Genomic DNA, 21,234 nt, shown 5'->3' on the forward strand with positions numbered 1-21,234 from the left:
AATTTTTGAACTAAAAAAAAAAAACCAATCTGTAACTAAAGTCAGGACCTGTCCAAAACAGCTTAGGTAGGTGGTAAATTAGGATACTCAAGGGGTTCAAGCCCCGTCTTCTACTTCTGTTAGCCTTCCAGGACCCACTCAAATTTGTTAAACAAATCCCAAATACTAGTTGACCAGATAAGCAATGGTGCCTCCATCCTGGTAGGAGTGGAAAGGTATGTCCCTGCCTCTGTTGAGGTTTCTTAGGATACTCTCCCCTTCTTGTTTAGTATTCCCACCAACTTTCAGAAACTTATATGTTGTTGTTGTTCACTCATTTCAGTCATGTCCAACTCTGTGACCCCATTTGATATTTTTTTTCAGTCACGTCCAACTCTCCGTGTCCCCTTTTTGAGGTTTTCTTGGCAAAGATACCGGAATGGTTTGCCATTTCCTTCTCCAGCTTATTTTACAGGTGAGGAAACAAAGGCAAACAGGATTAAGTGATTTACCATGGGTCACACAGCTAGTAAGTATTTGAAGCTGTATTTGCATTCAAGTCTTCTTGACTTCAGACCCAGAACTCAATTCACTCTGTCAACTAGCTGCCTTCAGAAGTTATAATTCGACCTCCATCTCTGATGGTTTAGATACTGGAAGTGGCATTGACTGGGTGAAGGGATTTGGAAAGAAGTCAGTACCCTCATCCCAACTTTTCAGGTTCTAATGGGAGTGGAGGGTGGAAAGGGGAGCATGTAAGGAGAGAGAGACAGAGACAGAGATGAACTAAATCACAATAGTGAAAAAGGGAAGTAAACAGCAAATGAAGATCTGAGTGATATCTGAACTTGGGACTACCCTGAGAGTTAGGCTCAGTCCTTTCCCAGGACAGGAGATGAGGTAAGAAAACATTTTTAAAAATGCAACTCCATCCCCTCTAATTTTGTAATACCTGCCTGTAATGGGCTTGGAGCTAAAATTAGAGGGGAAAAAGAAAGTTCTGATAAACGTTTTACCTTTCCTCCCATTTGGATGATAAATTTGGAAATCATTAACCTCAAATGAGTACAGACTGCTGAGTGATGATGGTACAGGGAGACACTGAAAGTAAGTAGTAATGGGGAGCAGTGAGTATTCCAATCCTTCCACCCATAATTCATAATGAGGATTAGTAAAAGTACAACAGTTATTGGAAAGGGTAATGAGGAAAGCAGTATTTATCAAGAAGGACCTACTTCTCAATGAGAATCAGAAGATAGGAGTAAGAAAGGTGGAGGTTAAAATGAAAGGAAGTTGGTTAATTATGGTCCAGGCATTCTAGAAGTTTTAATGGAAATGGCAGATCTGGAGTGGAGCTTTCTGTGGGGTTAAGGTTGAGGAGGATGGGAATAAATTGGGAATGAGGAATAGGGTTTGTGCATTGGCATTGGGAGGTCAGAATTATTTTGAATAGAAGAGTCTAAGAGGGTCGAGTATGCTAACTTTGGAGGAATGAGTTCAGGCAGAATATTAGTGATTATTAGAGGTCAGTTGAGGGAAATGTGATTAAACTGTTCAAGGTTCTGCCTCAAGGTTCAGTCTTGTGGCAGGTAGTAATGTCCTATGAAGCCCCTAGAGGCCTGCCTCACAGTATGTAGGAGTTGGAAAAAGTATGGGAGCCTAGTCTGGAGAAATTTTTTTAAGATCACTTTAATTTAATTACAGTTCTATCTGTAAGCCAAGAATTATTTCAAGTCACTTTTTCATTTAGAATAGCTACCCCTAGTTGTACTAGTTATTGCAATTTTTTTAAAGCTCCAGCTGAGTAAAACCTATTAAAAACTCTTTGCCTCAGAATTAAAGCTTCAACAGTACTTAACTACAAGTTATCACATTTAAGGCAGATGTGAACTCCCCTTGAAATGGTTGTTAATAAGTATAAATAAAGTTTTACCAAGGATAATAATAACTAAAACTGTTATTAGTGGCATTGTTTGTTGTCATCCTTCGTTCTCAAAGAGGACCAAAATGACATCACTATGTTAGAGTCAAGTTACAATGCATCTGACTATGGCAGATCAGACTAGTATGAGCTCAGAATGCTCTGTCACAAGCTGGGCATAGATAGTCTATGTCAACATTTGGGGTGTATTCTCTAAATTTGCCCGTCTCTAGTTTCTTTTGAGCTACTTCAATTCTGCCTTGCTTTTAGAGCATAGCACCTTCTCTAATGAGGGCATGCCAATGCTGGGCAGTCCTGTGCCAGTGTCTCCCATGTCATACAATTCCAGAGTTCTTAAGAGAGACCTTGAGAGTATCCTTGTATTTCTTCTTCTGACCGCCATGTGAGCACCTGCCCTGTGTGAGTTCTCCATAAAATAGTCTTTTAGGCAGGCATACATTTGGCATTAGAACAACATTGCCAGCCCATTGTAATTGCACTCTCTGCAATAGAGTTTGACTGCTTGACAGTTTAGTTTGAGAAAGGACCTCATTGTCTTGTATCTTATCCTGCCAGGTGATCTTCAGAATCTTCCTAAGACAATTCAAATGGAAGTGATTCTGTTTCCTGGCATGGTGCTGGTATACTATCCAGGCATACAGCAATGAGATCAGCACAACAGCTCTGTAGAACTTCAGTTTGGTAGTCAGTCTAATACCTCTTTTTTTCCATACGTTCTTTTGGAGCCTGCCAGACACTGAGTTAGCTCTGGCAGTGATTGTATCAAACTCATGATTAATATGTACAGCCCTAGAAAGTATACTGCCAGGGTAAGTAAACTTACCCAGAGCATTCAAAACTTCTCCATTTGCTGTAACCAGTTCCACATGGGTGGTGTGGTGCTAGCTGATGGAGTACCTGTGTTTTCTTGGTGTTACTTGTTAGGCCAAAATTAGCACAAGGAGCAGAGAAAAGATCCATACTTTGTTGCATCTCAGTTTCATAGGCTGCATTGAGTACACAGTCATCTGCAAAGAAAAAATCATGCACCAACACTCCACTTTGATCTTGGCTTGTAGCCTTTTCAAGTTGAAGAATTTACCATCCATGTTTTAGCTCACCTTGATACCATTTTTTTGTCCTCAAAGTGTTTGACAATATGCCTGAAAACATCATGCTAAAAAAAAGCATGAGAGCAAGCACACAGTCTTGTTTCACTCCATTGGTGACTGGGAAAGTGTGAGAGAATTGTCCATTATCCAGAACTTGGGCAAGCATGCGTTGTGAAATTGACATACGATACTGGTAAACTTCTCTGGGCAACCAGATTTTGACATAATTTTCCATAAACCCTCACAAATGACTGTATCAAAGGCCTTGGTCAAATCTACAAACATTGTATACAGACCTCTGTTCTGCTCTTGGCATTTCTCTTAAGTATTCTCCTGGAGTTGTCGGGCAGCAAACACCTTATCAGCCCTTTCAGAAGCCACACTGGCACTCAGGTAGATGACCATCTTCCAGGTGAAGGATCCGTCCATTAAGGAAGACTCTGGCAAGGATCTTACCAGCAATGACTAAGAGAGAGGACCCCGCCACCCCCACTCCATGATTGTCACAGGACAATCTATTTCCTTTACCTTTATACAGATGGACAGCAGAGATGTCCTTGAACTCCTAGGGGATAATATCCTCTTGCCATATAATTCAGAAAATTTCAGTCAGCTTTTGTATGAGCAATGGGCCTTCCCATCTTGCCAATCTCAGCTGGAATTGAATCAGCACCAACTGTTTTGCCACATGAGAAGTGCCTAATGGCTTTCAAAGCCTCCTCTTTAGTTGGAAGTTCAGTTAGGGAAGGATTGATTTCAACCTGAGGTAAATGATCAGTGGCTTCAGCATTGATTGGTGACATTCTGTTGAGAACGCTTTGGAAGTGTTCAGCCCATCTCTCTTGGATCATGTCCTTATCACTCACTAATCAATGTGGTGCCATCAGTACTGAGTAGCTGAGTTACACCATAGGTGTTCAGCCCATAAATAGCCTTCAGGGCATCATAAAAGTGCTTTGGATTGTTACTGTCACCACAAAGCTGAATTCCTTCTGCCTTTTTACTGAGCCAAGAGTTCTACATCCCTCTAAGCCTCATTTGTACTTTACTTTTGATGGAATTAAATGTTGGCTTTCTTGAGATGGATGGACTATACTGCTAATAAACCCTGCAGAGCTGTAGTTTTTTCATTTAGCAGCTTCTAAATTTCCTCATCATTTTCATCAAACCAATCTAGCTGTTTGTGACTATTCTGACCCAAATGAGCAAATGCAGTGCTGTACACCAAATCTCTGAAAAGTGCCCCCCCTTTTCTGTTCCACTGTTGCCAACCTTGTGTTGGTTCAACTTTCCCTCCAACTTAGCAACAAACTGTTCCCTCAGAGAAGTGCTCTAATCTGTTGATATTAATTCTTCTAGTAATCATTTTTGCCTTGGGGCCTCTGCTTTTGTTCAATGTGAATATTTAGCTTGGAGAGGATAAATCTCTGATCAGTCCAGCACTCTGCACCACACCTAACTCTGACTTATGTAAGCTGACCTTCATTTGCCAGCCTTGTTTCACTCAGGGCTGCTATTTGGATGTGATACCTGCTAAGTTCTCTCTTAACAAGAGCTATTCGTCTTTCAGGTCTACTGGATTTTGTGTTGTCTGTAAGTGCATACACATTCCTTGTACTAATACTAAGTGGAATCATCTTTGCAGAAGTTTATGTACATTTTTTTGTGTTTCGACCACAGGGTAGAATCCCCACCTGCCTCAGTAATCAGGCCAGGGTTAGTTAAGTAGACAATTTTTGGGGCACCTTTTCTAGCATCTTCCTTACACCAGGAGGTGAGCAGTGTGATGCTTAAAAGGCTGCTCAGACACCCAGGGGGCTGCCAAATCCTACTGCTGCTTCCAGTAAAAAGATGACCCTATGACCTGGGCTGCCTGTGTGCAGGATTATGACTACAGCTCCCAGTGTATCTACACCTGCTGCTTTGTCATTTGCCTGCCACCACAGGACTTTGAGATAGGTAAAAATGGTAAAATGGTATAGGTGATGTTTTTCGATTCATGTGTAAGTTGGATTTAAGTGAGGTAGAGTTGCATGAAGTTATTGGCCTCACTCTCTTCCAGAGTCATCGAAGTCCAGTGGCAGGACAGTCAAGATGACTGGTTATGGCTTTGAGATGTGGATGGCCTTGGTGTCGTCGATGTCTAACCAAACTCTAAGTGCTCCCCAGTGCCTGCCTCCACCACCTTCATGGCTGTAGGAACAAAGTGTTCTCATCCACCCATTCTACCAGGGGAAGTCATCACATGCTTAGGGTAGACACCTTCCCTAACTCAACCTTGTGTTGAGCCAACACAAGGTTGGCAACAGTGGAACAGAAAAGGGGGAGCACTTTTCAGAGATTTGTAGGTTTGAGACCCCTCCATTACCCTTAACCTAGTTTAGCCCATCTGCCGAAACAGTTTATGGGGATGTGGATGCTGTGCATACTACAGCTTCTTGGAGCCACAGATGGAAGATGGATCAGGTAGATACCAAAGGTGGAAAACAGGCCTGAAAAAGTCTCTGCAGCCCTCACACTAGAGGTTTTAATCTTCCATGGATACACCCTACACCCCATTGGTGGCATATATGTAAAAGAAACCAGTGACTACCTTGTCTTCAGTTTCTTTCCATCCTCCAGTCCATCTATCATCTTGCTGCCAAATTAAACTTTCTTATACATAAATCTTGGTCATATTGCCATCATCTTAAAGCCCTTCATTGCCCCCCATTCTCTATCAGATGAGGGGGATTGCACATATGATCTCTAAGGTCATCTAGCTCTTTGAACCTAGAATATCCTCTCTTTGCCTCCATGTGATATATTTCTGCCTAATCTTTAAAACTCCAAATGCCATTTCTTTCATAAAGTCTTCCCTGAATTTCCCCAGATGGTAATGATATTTTATCCCTGGAACTTAGATAATATACTTAAGTTTTACTTTGTATTATACTTCTATGTTTGCCTCTCACCCCAGTAGACTATATGCCTAATGAGGACAGAGACTTTACCTGTATTTTATGTTATCTTATGTCTAGCACAATGCTCCACAACTAGATGTTTGTTTCAATATAATTCCACATTGATTCTACCTTACTCTGCATAGAGAAGTATTAGGTGAAGGTGGGGGAATATGAAGTTCGTATCATAGGATCATAAGATTATTGTTAGAAGGAACTTTTAAATATTATCTAGCCTGACTATTTCAATTTTACTGATAAGAAAATTTAGTCCCAGAGAGTAATAAGTAGTTAGAGATGGGATTTGGACCCAGTTCTCTGATGCCAAATTTAACACTCTTTCCACTGGACCACACTGAAGAAAAAGATTGGGACAGATTGTTTGGGGAATAAAATAAGGAAGTAATAGGGATGGGATAGAAGAATTGTCATGCAGGAATACAAGCCCAACTCACGAGTGCCAATGTATAATAGTTCACTTTTGTGAATTTCTGTAGTGATGCTTACTAATACTGGAAGAGGAACAGAAATTGAATAGTAAAGAAAACCACTGGGATGTTAATTTGCAGTTGAAGAATGGCGGAAGATCAGGATTCTAGGGTAACATAACTACAGAAACATGAAAAATGCTAAAGCAGGTTGTAGTGAAAAGAGAAGTGGACATGGAGTCTGAAAAACGAGTTTAACATTCTGGCTCTTTGACTTATTAGCTATGTGACCTTGGGCAAGTCAGTTTGCCTTTCTGGGCCTCAGTTTCTTCATCTGTAAAATGAAGGAGCTGCATTACAGGATTTTTAAAGTCCTTTCCTCTAAATTTCTTTGACTTCACAATTCACTTCAAACTGTGGGACAAGTGAAGCACTAAAGTAGGATGAGAGTATTTATTGGATTTGAGAAATTAAAGAGTCATCATCATGTATGTATGTATGTTGTTGGTTGGTTGGCCTTCATTCTCAAAGAGGACGAAAATGACATCAATATGCTAGAATCAAGCTTCAGTGTATCAGACTGTGGCTTATTAGACCAGTATGAGCTCAGAATATTCTACCACAGGTTGGGCACAAATAGTATGTATGTATGGGAAGTCCCTGAATATAATGGCAGATGATAAAATAGAGAGGAAAATTATGAACCAGGTTATGTAGTCATTCAGAAAGTTGAGAAATGGCCTGGGATTTAGTAGTGAAAGTAACAAATATGGAGTAGGTGATAGAGACAGATCATATGTACCTCAAAAGAGGAGAGGACGTTAGGGGATGGTGTTAGTGGAATGGTTTGAAAGCTATAAGAGGGGATTGAGGAGTATGGTGATCCCTAATCCTAGCCTTGTAAGTTGAGAGAAGTAAAAAGAATAGCATCTATTGCAGAGGATTACAAGAGATGTGATATCTTTACTGATGAGACAGTTTTTTTTTTTAATTAAATTACGGAAATTGAAGGTAGGTCTTTGGTTGAACAAATCGAGGACATAGGAGACTTTGTTGTTGATCAAGGAGGCAGAATATAAAGAGCACAGTAGAATGGGCAAAAAAAAAAAAATTAAAAACAGGCCTAATCCATTTGGACTGTGTGTAGGGAGGAATAGGGGCTGTTTAGAAATGGATTCAGGATGGGGAATGTAGGCATGAAGTATGCATCTAATGCAGGTAAGACTGAATGACCAGGATTGGAAAACTAATGCAATATGAAAGACTAGGTCTGGCAACAGAATTTAAAGAATAAAAGACTGGCAAATTATATTTACCTCAAAGTTTGTAATGGAGTTCCAAAATGAAATGTCATGAAAGACAGCCTTTGATGGTACTGTGGCTCTTACTGTGATTGGTTTGGGGGAGAAGATAGGAAGCTAAACAGAAAAGACTTTAATGAAGTTTGATTCCAGGTGAAGGTCCATTTCTATAACTATGACAGTCCAAATTCCTTAGCTTGTCATTTGATTTCTCTGCCTTTACAGACCTTTCTTCTTTTCTACATGTGCTGTACTTCAGCCAAAGTAGATAGCTCAGCATTTTTAATGTATGTCCACTACTTTCTTTCTTGTGCCCTTCTTACGTCAGTTTTTTATACCTAGAATGTCCTTCCTTCCCCCCTCCTTCAATTCCCCCTGTTGTTTCCCCTACCTTTCAAATCTTTGCAGCGGTTTCCCTGTTCAGCACATAATTTCCAAGATATATAAGAAATTGATTCAAATTTATATGATTTTCAAGGTCTAGCACAATTTGCTACTTCCACTAAGCCTTCCCTGCTTCCTTTCCTTTCAGTTGGAAATTTTTTCTTTACTTGGAACTTGAATCCTATTTTGTACAAGTTTTATGCACTTAACGTTTTCTATTCAGCATTATAGTAATTATATAGTTGCACATGTGTATATATGTATACACACAAATATTTCTTTCCCAGCACCTACAATAATGCTTTGTATACATAGTAGATATTTAATAAATAGTTAAATGAATTGAGTAATTTGTAGGACCCTTTAAGCACCATGTCCTAAAAGGCTTAAATAAATGCCTTTGATAATGAAAGAATCCTGTTCATTAACTTATCATTTTGCTCTTTCGTGTTATTGTATTTAAAGTCTTTTAGATTTTGTGTATTTCTATCTACATTTTAGAGAAGTGGGATGTAGTAGCTCATTGACTAGGAAGCAGAAATATCTGAGTTTTAATTCCAGCACATCATTAACTTCCTTTGTGACCTAAAATATAAAATTTAATCTCTCTGGGCCTCTTTCCCTCATTTATATATTGAGGGAGTTGAACTGGATGATATTTAGGTACTTAACCAATCCAGAATTCTTTAAATTCCCAGTGTTCACGATTAAAAGTATTTATATTTTAATGAGTTATTTGAAGACAGAAACTGTCAACCTGTCTTATTCATCTTATTATCTTTTCCAGTTATTGTTGTACTTCTAGTCCAGTATTGCACATAAGTGTCTAATGTGTATTTGTTAAGTAAATGAATGAAGTTATATGTAAACTTTTTTCAGTTAAATCATGAACATTTTATTCAACCTCCCCATCCCTTTTTTTCCCCTTCTTTTTAAGATCTCAGTGGTTCAATAGCATCCCCAGAAGTCAAACTAAACCTTGGTGGAGACTTCATCAAAGAATCTACAGCAACTACATTTCTGAGACAGAGAGGCTATGGCTGGCTCTTAGAAGTGGAAGATGATGACCCTGAAGATAATAAGCCTCTCTTGTATGTTCAAATAATGTACTCTTTCTTTTGGTTGTTAAAAGGTAGTTTTACTCAGTGGATGCTGGTATTCATCTTTCATTTTATTTAGAAACAGATGGAAGAGAACTTAAAGGTTGTTTTAAATTAATAGATTTTATTAAAACCAAAGACTTTTAGAGCTGGGGCAAATCTCAGAAGTCATCTAGTCCAACCTCTAACTGAAGCAAAAAATCTTCTGTAGCATCCTTGGAGGGAAATCCCTTTACCAATGCAGATCTGCAATTTATAGTCTTATACTTGTCTAGAATACAAAAAAGTTAAGTGACATATCCAAGGTCACACAGTCATTCTGTTTCAGAGGTGAAAGTTGAATTCCTTTTTTCCTGGCTTCAAGGTTGACTGTCATTAGAACATGCTGCCTCTCCTTTATATTGAGCATAAATCTGATTTTCTATAGCTTCCATCCCTTCGTTATTTTTCTCCCTCTACGTCCAAAAAGAATAATATATAACAACCCCTTTGAAGGAAGCAATTTCTCCTATCTTTTTTTTTTTGATTTTGCATTTTTTTTATTAATTTGTTGTTTCCTTTTAGTTTACAGGATTCAATTCCACAATTCCTTGAGTTTCACATTTTGTCCCCATCCCTCTCCTCCCCCCCATGGCGGCATATAGTCAAGTATAGGATCTGTAAATACTTTCACATTATACATTAGTCAGGTCATAAGGACGGATTGTACCAGCTGGAATGAAAAATGGTAAGGAGGACATAAAACCAAATAAGGAAAAAGATCAGGTATTTTGCTTCCACCTGTATATAAACTTAGTTCTTTCTAGTTCTTTCTCTGGATGCACATATTTCTCTCCATCATGAGTCTTTTGGGATTGACTTATATCACTGCATTGCTGAGAAGAGTCCAGTCTATCAAAGTTGGTCATCACACATACGTTGTGTCTGTAATTATGTAGAAATTTCTCCTGGTTCTACTCTTCTCACTCAGCATCAGTTTGTATAAGACTCTAGGTAAATATGAAGACCGTCTGTTCCTCGTTTCTTATAGCACAATAGTATTCTATAACATGCATATACCACAACTTGTTCAGCCATTCCCCAATTGATGGGTACCCCCTTAACTTCCAATTCTTTGCTACCACAAAAAGAGCTGCTATAAACATTTTTTGTACATATGGGTCTTTCTCCCATTTCTATGCTCTCTTTGGGATATAACCCTAGGAGTGGTATTGCTGGATCAAAGGGTATGAAAGTATAGCCCTTTGGACATAATTCCAGATTGCTCTCCAGAAAGGTTGGATCAGTTCACAACTCCACCAGCAATGCATTTGTGTTCCAATTTGCCCACATCCTCTCCAGCTATCTTTTCTAAGGTCTCTTTTTCCTTTGGTTAAATGTCAGCAGGTATTTTCATCAGAATTTAGATGATGTGGTTTTCAGTCCCTTCATCCTACTCACCTTTTGGCTAGCCTCTAATTTAATAAAGATAGCAGAGAATTGGAAATAATACTCCAAATGTGATGATCTAAACTGGACTGAATACAAGAAAACTATCACCTCCCTTGTTCAGGACACTTTTTCTATTAAGGTGATTTTTATGTCATATTGTTTCTTCTTGTGTCATCATAAAGTATACAAGCTCTCCATTTAGTAAGAAATCTTAGGCAGTCAGAAAATGTTCCCCTTTCCTTTCTCTAATGAATCTTGTAATTAACAGTTCAGGTCAGCTTGACATTCAGTGAAAGTTAAGATGACACATAGGATCTATAACTACAGATGGAAAGACATACTACTAAAAGTTGGTGCTTCCAGATACAACCCTGTATAGACTTATGCCCAGGCTCAAGATTACTGGCCTTTTCCCTAATTCTGGTAATTTTGAAGTAACAACATTCCATGCAACATTCCATATCTTTTAAATTACAGGGAGGAACTAGACATTGATCTGAAGGATATTTACTACAAAATTCGATGTGTATTGATGCCAATGCCATCACTTGGTTTTAATAGACAAGTGGTGAGGGACAATCCTGATTTTTGGGGCCCTCTAGCAGTTGTTCTTTTCTTCTCAATGATTTCATTATATGGACAGTTCAGGGTAAGTACACTGCTTTATTTCATACATATTTTAAACTTTTAAAAGTGTTTTGATATTGAATATAGATGAGTATTTGTTTTTCCTGGTTAACCGAGGAGATAGGTACCTTTAGAATAATGAAATTTTTGGTCAATCAAAAATTTTGCCAAATTAAGTTATCATTCCTCATTTGTTTTGCTTGCAGAATTAGTGAAGAAGTCCAGAAGGCTGATTTGTTAAGGAGTATTGGTCTATTAAATCAACCAATTTGACTTTTTCCCTTACTAATAAAGGATAATAAATATGTTCAGGGGTTTTTAACTTGGGGTCCACAGACCCACCAAGAACACTGAATAAATTTTAGGGGATCCCTGAGGTTGGATTGGAAAAAATATATTTATTTCAATATGCTTTTCTTTTTGTAGTCTAACATATTTTATTTAATGCACATAAAAATACTCTTCTGAAAAGAGATCTGAAGGATTCACCAAACTGCCCAGAGAGGTGTCTATCATAGAAAAAAAGTTAACTGCTGAATTTGATGTAAGTCACATGATACAAAGGCAGTCCTAATTTTACTCATACTTTAATATCCAAGATTAGAATTAGTGAAATTCCACAATTTGTATACTATTTTTGTAGGTCACTGAAACAGTTCCTTCAGCCTTCATACCTGTTATTTGTGGTTCCCTTCAACTTTCAGCAGCCCTTATTTATATAGGCCACTAATTTCCTCTTCTCCATTACTCCTCCTAAATTCTCACTCTCCTAAATTTGGACAGTGAGCATTTTACAGATCTTTACCAGTGTGCTTATTTGTCCCCATTGCAAACAGATGTCTCTTAAAGAAGTCTTGCCAAACTCATTGACCTCTTCCCTTTCCTCTGTCTTCTGCTACCAGTTCTTTCTTTTGTGTTCAGTCTGCTTCATGTTTTTAGAAAATCACAATAGTTTACTAATTAGTTATTTTATTCATATACATGTCAAAATTACTCATGATAGATATATCTCTAAGATATCTAGTAAGAGGAAACTTGAGCACTTTAGGTCCAGACTTAATCCTTTTATAAGTTAGTACAGTATTTTTACAGACATTCAGCATTTGAAATAAAATCCTCATATTGATGTTTCTTTTCCCCCTTTCTTAGATTTTATACCAGTTATTTGAAATAAATAGTTTTAGGCATCAAACCAAAACACTGCTTTTACTTTGTCTTCTTTTTCCACATTCATCTCCCCCTCCCATCCCACCCCCCCCCCCACAACATATACACACACACACACACGCGCGCGCGCACACACACCCATATTTGGGTGACCTCAAGGCTTTAGGAAAATAGCAGCTTTCTCTAAAATCTTAGCAACTCCAGAGTGGTGACACCTCCTAATTGTAAAGGGGAAACTACTGTTTTCCAGACTTCCTAACCTCCAGCATGTGCTTTTTATAACCACTGACTTATATATAGCCTTTAAGGTTGAACCCTGATGTTTGACAATTACTATGTACCTCATATGAGGAAAAAATTGTGTTTAATTTTTTACTTTCTATTAAGGTGGTTTCATGGATCATAACTATCTGGATATTTGGCTCCCTAACAATTTTCTTATTAGCCAGAGTACTTGGTGGAGAAGTAAGTAACTCTTTATGAAAATTATCCTTTACTTAGGTGATAAAATTTTGTGTTCCATAGACCCATCATAATTTGTATGGTTTTAAGAATAATTTATTTGTTAATAATATAAAGTAATATAAATTGTGAGAACATTTTCTCACTACATATACTTGACTTTTAACAGTTCTCTGAGAACTTTAACTTGTTGGGGAAGGAATGACCAAAATTTTGAGAACTGGAAGGGACCTTAAAGGACCTGAAAGATCATCTAAAAGAACATGTTTATATTCTTATAGATGAGGAAAAAAGGTACATTAGAAGGAGTCTCTAAAGGATGATCCTGAAGGCAGGGAGAAAATTTGAACTGACTTACCAAATTCAGAGATTTTATATCATATTATGTATCTCCTCTTACCCCCAATTAAAATGATCAGTATTTTAGGTTATCAGTTTTGACTAAATTTTTACATTCTAAAAATTTCCTTAATTCTTTCTAGTTTCCCTTTCATCAAACCAGGAATAATTGAATATGCCAAGGTTGTCAGCAACCTCTGTGTAATTTAAAATCTAAGAAACTGGGTGAAACCCAAAGAGTTCAGGTGACTTACCCATGGTCACACGGCTGGCTAATATCAGAAATGGAATTTGAATTCAATTCTTTCTAAGTCTACATTTTATTTATTATAGTATTTTACTCTGTCAATTGAACATAGAAAGAACTGGGACAATTACAAATCTTTTTTGGAGGGGGGTGTCTCTGCAGTCATGTTTGTATGTTCAGGTTTTAGAGTCTTTTAATTAAATTTTTTTCAATTAATAAGCATTTTTTTCTTTCCCTCTTACCACTCCCCACACTGTAAAAAACAAACAAACCAAAACCCAAAAAATACAACTCTTGTAACGTATGTACATAGTTAAGCAAAACAAAATATTGACCATGCCCAGTGACTTTAAATTATAAGGGAGAAGATCTATTTTGATTTCACACTCTTGCTTGCTGTCCTGAAATATACTTCTAGTAAAGCAGTTGCTTTTCCCTCCCACCTTACAAATATAAATCACTATAATCCTGTATCAGGACTAGACTGATTTGGGTAATAATATGTGAAGTATGATTTATATGTTATTTCATAATTATTTCCCAGTTCTTATGTGTTAATTGTAAGTAAATAGTGTGAGTGTTCAAAAGTTATTATGGTATCCTGGATTCCTATAATATTAATTTTTAAAATTCACAGGTTGCATATGGTCAAGTTCTTGGTGTCATAGGATATTCATTACTTCCCCTCATTGTAATAGCTCCTCTACTTTTGGTGGTTGGATCATTTGACGTTGTATCAACACTAATAAAAGTAAGTCATATAGTGCATATTTTATTTTTAAAACTATGTTGTGTCTTCCAGTGGAAAATCATTGTGCTAGTTCCCTAGCTTTAAAAAAACTGAGGCACTAACAAAACTGATTTTTACTTAGTATCACACTTTTCCCCTGAATAATATGAATGAATGAAGAAATGAATTTATGAAGCAAGTCTTTCTTATGTGTACGCTCTGCGCAAAGCGCTGCGTTAAGCCCGGGGGATACCAATAGAAAGAAAAGTAAGACAGCAAGGGCCCCTTCCCGTGAGGGGCGCGATACATAATGAAAGTTTCCGTTTTTAAGTCAGATGGGAACATCCCCGCGGTCCTTAGGGCTCGATGGCAAAGCAGATGGTGATGCCTCTTCTCTAATGTCATTTTTTCTGAAATCATATACTCTTCTGATGTTTAACCATTTGACGGTGCCAAGGACTTTTAATGACAAAACTTTACTCTTTGAGTATTTAATATTTAACTATAGCATTTGTAGGAGCAGTTGCCAGGCTTCATTGTCACAGGAGTTGTTTCCTAGGATGATGGCTCTTGGCACTGGGTTTGAAACATTGCTATTCTAAAGACTCTTGGGTTCAGGGTCCTGGGCTGTCTTCACCTGCGGCCAAGGGAAGAGAGTTGTCAACATGGTGTTCAGGTTGGTATTGGTGGTTTGAGTGGCCATGAACATACTGCTTCCTTGTTTCCCTCAGAGTGCCCCCCTGCTTCATCTAGACTGACCCACCTTCCCTGTGAGTGACAGTTGATGAGGGGTGGGTTGACCCTCCTCCATAGGATTTGTTTTTGGGGGAAGGGATTGAGAGAGTCAGGCTGGAAGCAGGACAGGTGGTCCTTGTGTGTGTGGGGGGTAATGGTATTGCTTCTCCCAGGGCTTTTGTGCTCATCTGCCTGTTGGTGGCAGTGGAGTAGTTGTTGCTGGTGGTGATGAGGAAAATATGCACTTTGTTTATAAAGCCAACTTGGTGCAAAATATTGTCCTCGATTTTGGGAATACAATGATAAATAAAGTAGTCTCTGCCCTCAAGTTTACTTTCTACTGGGGGAGTGTGGAATACTTTCACATAAATAAGTAAATACAAGAGGCAGCTAGGTGGTAAAGTACATAGAGCACTGAGCTTAGAATCAGGAACTTATCTTCATGAGTTCAGATCTGATTTCAGACACAAGCTATGTGACCCTGGGCAAGTAACTTAACCCTGTTTGCCTCAGCTTCCTCATCTGTAAAATGAGCTGGAGAAGGAAGTGGCAAAGTTCTCCAGTATCTTTGCCAAGGAAACCCCAAATGGGGCCATGAAGAGTTGGACACAACTTAAACTTTAGCAAGTTAAATACAAAGTAACTTCAAGTGAGGGGACTAAAAACTTGAGACTGAGGATACTTTGAAAGAAGTGAGATTTTTCGGGGTGGCCAGGTAGCACAGTGAGTAAAGCACCGGTCCCAGTGTTGGGATGACCTGGGATCGAATCCAGGCTCAGACACTTAGCACCCACCCAGAAACATGTAACCTTGAGCAAGTTGTTACTTAACCCCAATTGCTTTAAAAAAAGTGAGATTTTCATTTTTGTTTAATTGACTTAAATTAGTAGTCTCACTTCTATTATAGGGTGGTCAGAAGAGGTTGTATACTGTTGTTTGCGCTTCACCTACTAAAATAAATTTTTGTGAGGAAGAAAAGGTCTCTTCCTCACTCATATTCCTATCTGCCTCCCTAATTTGTAGGGAAAGTATTTTGAAAATATAAACTATTATTATTCCTCTAGTTCAGGGTCTCAGAGTCATTTGAAAGGCCTAAGAAGCAAAAACAAGAGTAAACAAACAATCCAATTAAGTATGAATTATAGGCCATTAGAGTTGGTAAGAATCTAGTCCATTTATCTAGCCCCTTTTGTTTTTCTCAGTTGAGCAAAATGAGTCTCAAAGAGGTGAAATGATTTGTCCAAAGGTACTCCCCCAGATAATAACATAGCCAGGACTGGAATCTAGATATACTGACTTCCAGTCTCGTTCTTTCTGCTATAGTATGAGTGTCCTTAGAGTGCTATTTAAATTTTCTGCATTAATTGGTTGAGTAGGGTTTGTCAGCAGTAGATGAATTAGGTTTTTTCCTTATTTGTAGTATTCAAAGAGTACTTTTATTTGCTAATACAGTATCTTTTTCTCCCCATAAGCTGTTTGGAGTCTTTTGGGCCGCCTACAGTGCTGCTTCCCTATTAGTTGGTGAAGAATTCAAGACAAAGAAGCCTCTCCTGATTTATCCAATTTTTTTACTATACATCTATTTCTTGTCTTTATACACTGGGGTGTGATCTGAAAAAAGTCATATATAGGTAGAAAGTTAATACTTTCTACCTATATATAGGTATAATATAGGTAGAAAGTTAATATGCAGGCTGGAAATTCATATGAAATAGATTGGAGAAAACATGTAGATGGTGGAGTCTTATATGTTCCAGTTTTAAAGGAAGGTTTAAGATTAAAAGCCTATTTGTCCATTCTATTTAAGCAGTGTAGCTATGTAGATGTGTCAGGATTCTAGATTTTGTTTAAAATTCTTCATATTTCAGTGAATAAAATATAAAAGCATTATGTTTATAAGATTGTGTCAACATATACCTGAATACCTGTGCCAAAAGCACCAGAACTGGCTTATTGTATTACACTTGAAGGGTAAATATGGCAAGATCTTGATAATCTAAAAATGCAAAATTTTTTTCATTTAATAAGCTGGATTTTTTTCGCACAGCAAATTCTGTAGGTATATATATTTATATATACACATATATATTTATGAAATAATCCTGATTATTCACAGAATATATTTCTGTATGACCTAAAAATGAAGATATTTTAAATTTGATGCTTAAAATTTCTTTAATTTGGCCATTGAGTTTTACAGGTTTAAATTTGTTTTTTAAATTGTACATAACGTTTTTGTATCTATTGCACAGCTTTGACACTTCCTTGTTAAGAATTCTTGATGGTAACTTCTGAAATAATTTTAGTAGTTACTACAATAGATTGAGTTTGTGCTTTTAAAAACCATTTTTGAATATCCAAAAATCTGATTTAAAGTTCCTATTTATATTTCTGACCAAAGGAGCAAAGAAATGTATTGTGTATGGCATTTATTAAAATTGTTAATGTTAGGAAAACCGTATATTTACAACATTAGTAAATAATTTTAAAGTGTGAATCTTAAGTTTAACAGTAAAATGGTTAGGTTTTTTTAGTCATTAAAAATTGAAGGTGGTAGAGAGAAGCTTAAAATTCACATATTAAATTGTTATTTGAAATAGAAAAAAAATAAAATGTTTTCCAACTGTGTGTGTGTTTTATAACACCTTGTTTTATGTTACATTTGATGGTCTAGTGTTTTAACAAGTGAGATGTGCTTTACCAATTATGTGAATTTTCAAAGAGAAATGTTTAGAACTCATAAATAACAGTTGATTTTGTTGCAATAATTTAACTGTAGAGATCAAATTATCTAATTATATTATTTTATAAAAAAACAGATGAAATGTTTTCTTGTATGTCTTAGGGTTAAAGGCCATAAACTGGCAAATGTCTATCAACTATTGTCAAATCAGTATTTTATATCTATTTTAACTGTTCCCTTCATAGCCAGATAATATGTTCGCTGAACTTCAGTCTTCTTAACTGGAACCTTCATTAGTGACTCTTACCACATAAATATTCCTACTTCCATGAACTTGGAAAATAAGAATGAAAAAGGTTGGGGCAGCCAGGTAGCACAGCGAGTAAGATCACCGGCTCCAGTGTTGGGATGACCTGGAGATTGAATCCTGGGCTCAGACATTTAGCACCCACCCAGAAACACCTGGCCGTGTAACCTTGAGCAAGTTACTTAACTCCAATTGCTTAGGGGCGGCCAGGTGGCTCAGCGAGTAAGATTACCAGCTCCAGTGTCGGGATGACCTGGAGATTGAATCCCGGGCTCAGACACTCAGCACCACACCCAGAAATAGCTGGCCGTGTAACCTTGAGCAAGTTACTTAACCCTGATTGCTTAAAAAAAAAAGAATGAAAAAGGTCTATAAGGAAAATAGCTCTCATAGATCTGATGTTTTGTATTCTTTAAGAAAGGCATGAAGCCAAGTGTGGATTTAGAGTTCTGTGAAAAATGAGCTTACTGATTTTATAAACTTAGGATGGATAGCAGATTAAAAGTAATAGAGGGGAGAGAGGTTTCTAGAAAACAAAAATATTGAGAAGTACTACCGTGTTTCCCCGATAATAAGACCTATCCCAAAAATAAGCCCTCCCTACTGTGTAAGATTCCTCTAAAATAAGCCCTCCCCCGAAAATAAGCCCTATTGAGATTGCTACTGTAGTGAAGGTGATCCCCTGTGCTACACGCTACATTACAGTACCCTCTGTATGTACCGCCCCCCCCGTGAAACGCACGCCGCGCTCTGAGCTGCATCCAATCAGAGCTGCAGCAGTGAGCGTGTCATCCTGTTCTTCCCCAGTGATTTGCTTGCTGGCGCCATTGAGAGCAGTGCCGCGGAGGAGAGCTGAGGCAGGACAACATAAAAACCCGGTATGTAAGCGGGAGTGAGGGGGCATGATGGAGGAAAAAAGAAGAACTCAGGGGGCATGATGGAGTGAAAAGAAGGACGGATGGTCATAATTTTATTATTCTGTCTGTTTTGACCCCCAGACATGAGTACAAAAAGGAAGAGCTATACTGTTGAGTATAAGAAAGCAATTGTAGAGGAGTCACATGTCATTGCTGTCAATGTTCATTAAAATAAGCCCTCCCCTGAAAATAAGCCCTCTGGTGTTTTTCTGTCCAAAAAAATAAGACAGTGTCTTATTATCAGGGAAACATGGTATAACAACAGAGTGAGGAAGGAGGCGGAAGAATCAGCATCAATGTAAAAAAAAACTTTATAGACTTCAGTAGTCCCTGAAGTCACCAGTCTGTTACAACACAGTGAAAGTAGTTGAGGTTGATGATAATTAACCTTGCATCAAGAAAGGTTAAATTGTGTACAGGAAGAAAACAAGAAAGTTAAGCATTTTAGATACATAACCATTGAAAAATGGCTAAGATACTTTAGGCAATTAACTTATGTTATCTGAAAAATTGAGTTAGGTGAAATATATCATTACTAAAAGTTGCCAAGGAAATTGATCTGGTATTGTGCATTCATATCTGAGGTGTTTAAAAAGCACACCTTAAAAAAAAAAAGAGTTAGCATTAAGAACGAGCATATTTTCCCATTTTATCAGGTTCAATATAGAATTTTGATATATGAGAACCATGAATAAGGAAATTTGCTTAAATAAAGGATTAGATTGAAGATAGTAAGTACATATTTGTATTAATATGTTAGTAGTGGTACACTGACAAACAGTGAAGTCATTCTGTTTTTCAGTTTTGTGCAGTGTCGTATTGATTTAAGATTGTTGATGGATTAGTGTAAGAATTTTTCGATCATGTCTTAGTTGATTTGGGAAAAGTAAGACTAGCCAATATATTTGCACATTTTGCCTTGTTATCAAATCTGCTTTTTCAGATAGTGAACTAAAAAAAGTAATAAGATAACATATAGCTTGTGTCATGGCTATAAAAATAGGTGGATTTTTTTCAAGGTGATACTACAATGCCCTTGTTCTTATTTGAAAAAGAAAAAATCCCTACCATTCATTTTGAATATAATTGTCTTTAGACTTTCACATGTTTGTACATTTTTAAAGATAGGGTTCATTGCTACACTTTGTCTAATACATTTGACAGCTGTTTTAGTTAATAAAAAATTACTAATTTATTTTTACTTGAAATATATTAATAATAAAAACAATAACCTGCATTTATGCAGTTCTTTCAGGTTTTAAGTGCTTTACACAAGTTATCTCATTTAATCCTCATAAAAAAGCCTGTAAGGTAGGTGCTATTATCATTTTGTGGATAAAGAAACTGAGGCTGAGAGATTCTGACTTACCTAGAGTCATAGCTACCAAGTATCTGAGGAAGAATTTGAACTTAGATTTTCCAAATATCAAGTCTGTTCTATTCACTGTAGCACTTCGCTTCCCCAATATGTATGCTATATTATGTTATAAGTAACACGTAAAATCTTTAGTATTATTTTTATTCAACTTAATAGCAGTAATATTTCTAAACTTACCCTGGATACTAACAATTAAATGAAGATTATTTTCCTTTTACCAGTTAGTGTACATTTTGACTAGCCATATATCTATGCCTTAAGTCAGTTGGTTTATCATCTTTTGATTGGCATACCCCACATGTGCTCTCTTTCTTTTATAATCTTGAACAAACCCCTTGACCCTTATGGCCTTAGTTTCCTGCTCTAAGAAATGAGGGGTTTGGACTAAGTGAGCTCTAAGGTCTCATTCCCATTTTAAATTTTTGGTCCTGTGTTTTAGGATTACTACACAATCTGGTAAGATTGACTCGGCAGCAAACTGAGTCCTTGTTTTGGTACAAGCAGAAATCTCAGTAATGTTCTGTGGAAGGGTTATTTCAAGCATAGATTCATAAGCCATCATATTTCATTCTTCATTCTCTGTTTACTGAGCTCATAGATAATATCACCTTTTTAAATTTTACATAGAACTTGAATTTTAAAAAACATTTTTTGTTATGTGGTTATGTTAAGTACCTACTTAATGGGTGCTAGTTGCTATTTTTTTGAGTAAACGGTTAGAATTTGGCTTTTCAGTATAAATCAGTTAGTTAAAGCTTTAGAAATACTGACATCTCTGTAACCATATTTCTTGAGTAGGGAGTTCTAGATATGGCTACTGCATTTTTAAAAGCACACACACTTTATATTCTTTGTAACAAACCAGCATGAAATCTGTTTATGATTTTACCTTGTCTTTTTGCAGGTTGGGAAGAGATAAATTTAGTATTCCATGAAAAGAAATGGTAGTTGAACAAGAATATACTGAAAAGAAAGATTAAAAGTTATTTGCTACATAAATCATACTCACTTTTTACTTATTAAATTTTCTTTTGGAAGATATGT

At 37.1% G+C, this 21,234-nt stretch overlaps 1 protein-coding gene across 1 annotated transcript in view; it reads left to right on the plus strand.

Moving 5' to 3' along the window:
* The window catches only part of YIPF4 (Yip1 domain family member 4), a 36,278-nt gene extending 18,745 nt beyond the window's left edge, over positions 1 to 17,533 (plus strand). The window contains exons 2-6 of the mRNA XM_069072170.1: positions 9,005 to 9,158; positions 11,076 to 11,247; positions 12,780 to 12,857; positions 14,078 to 14,191; positions 16,378 to 17,533. Coding sequence (XP_068928271.1) covers positions 9,005 to 9,158; positions 11,076 to 11,247; positions 12,780 to 12,857; positions 14,078 to 14,191; positions 16,378 to 16,515 — 656 coding nt within the window. The 3' untranslated portion in view covers positions 16,516 to 17,533. The remainder of the gene's footprint in view (positions 1 to 9,004; positions 9,159 to 11,075; positions 11,248 to 12,779; positions 12,858 to 14,077; positions 14,192 to 16,377) is intronic.
* The last annotated feature ends 3,701 nt before the right edge of the window (positions 17,534 to 21,234 follow it).

The sequence above is a fragment of the Petaurus breviceps genome, unplaced genomic scaffold, assembly GCF_028583685.1.
Source record: "Petaurus breviceps papuanus isolate PSGF00001 unplaced genomic scaffold, PetGlider_PUasm1.0 90845, whole genome shotgun sequence".
In the NCBI taxonomy this organism is placed as follows: Eukaryota; Metazoa; Chordata; class Mammalia; order Diprotodontia; family Petauridae; genus Petaurus; species Petaurus breviceps.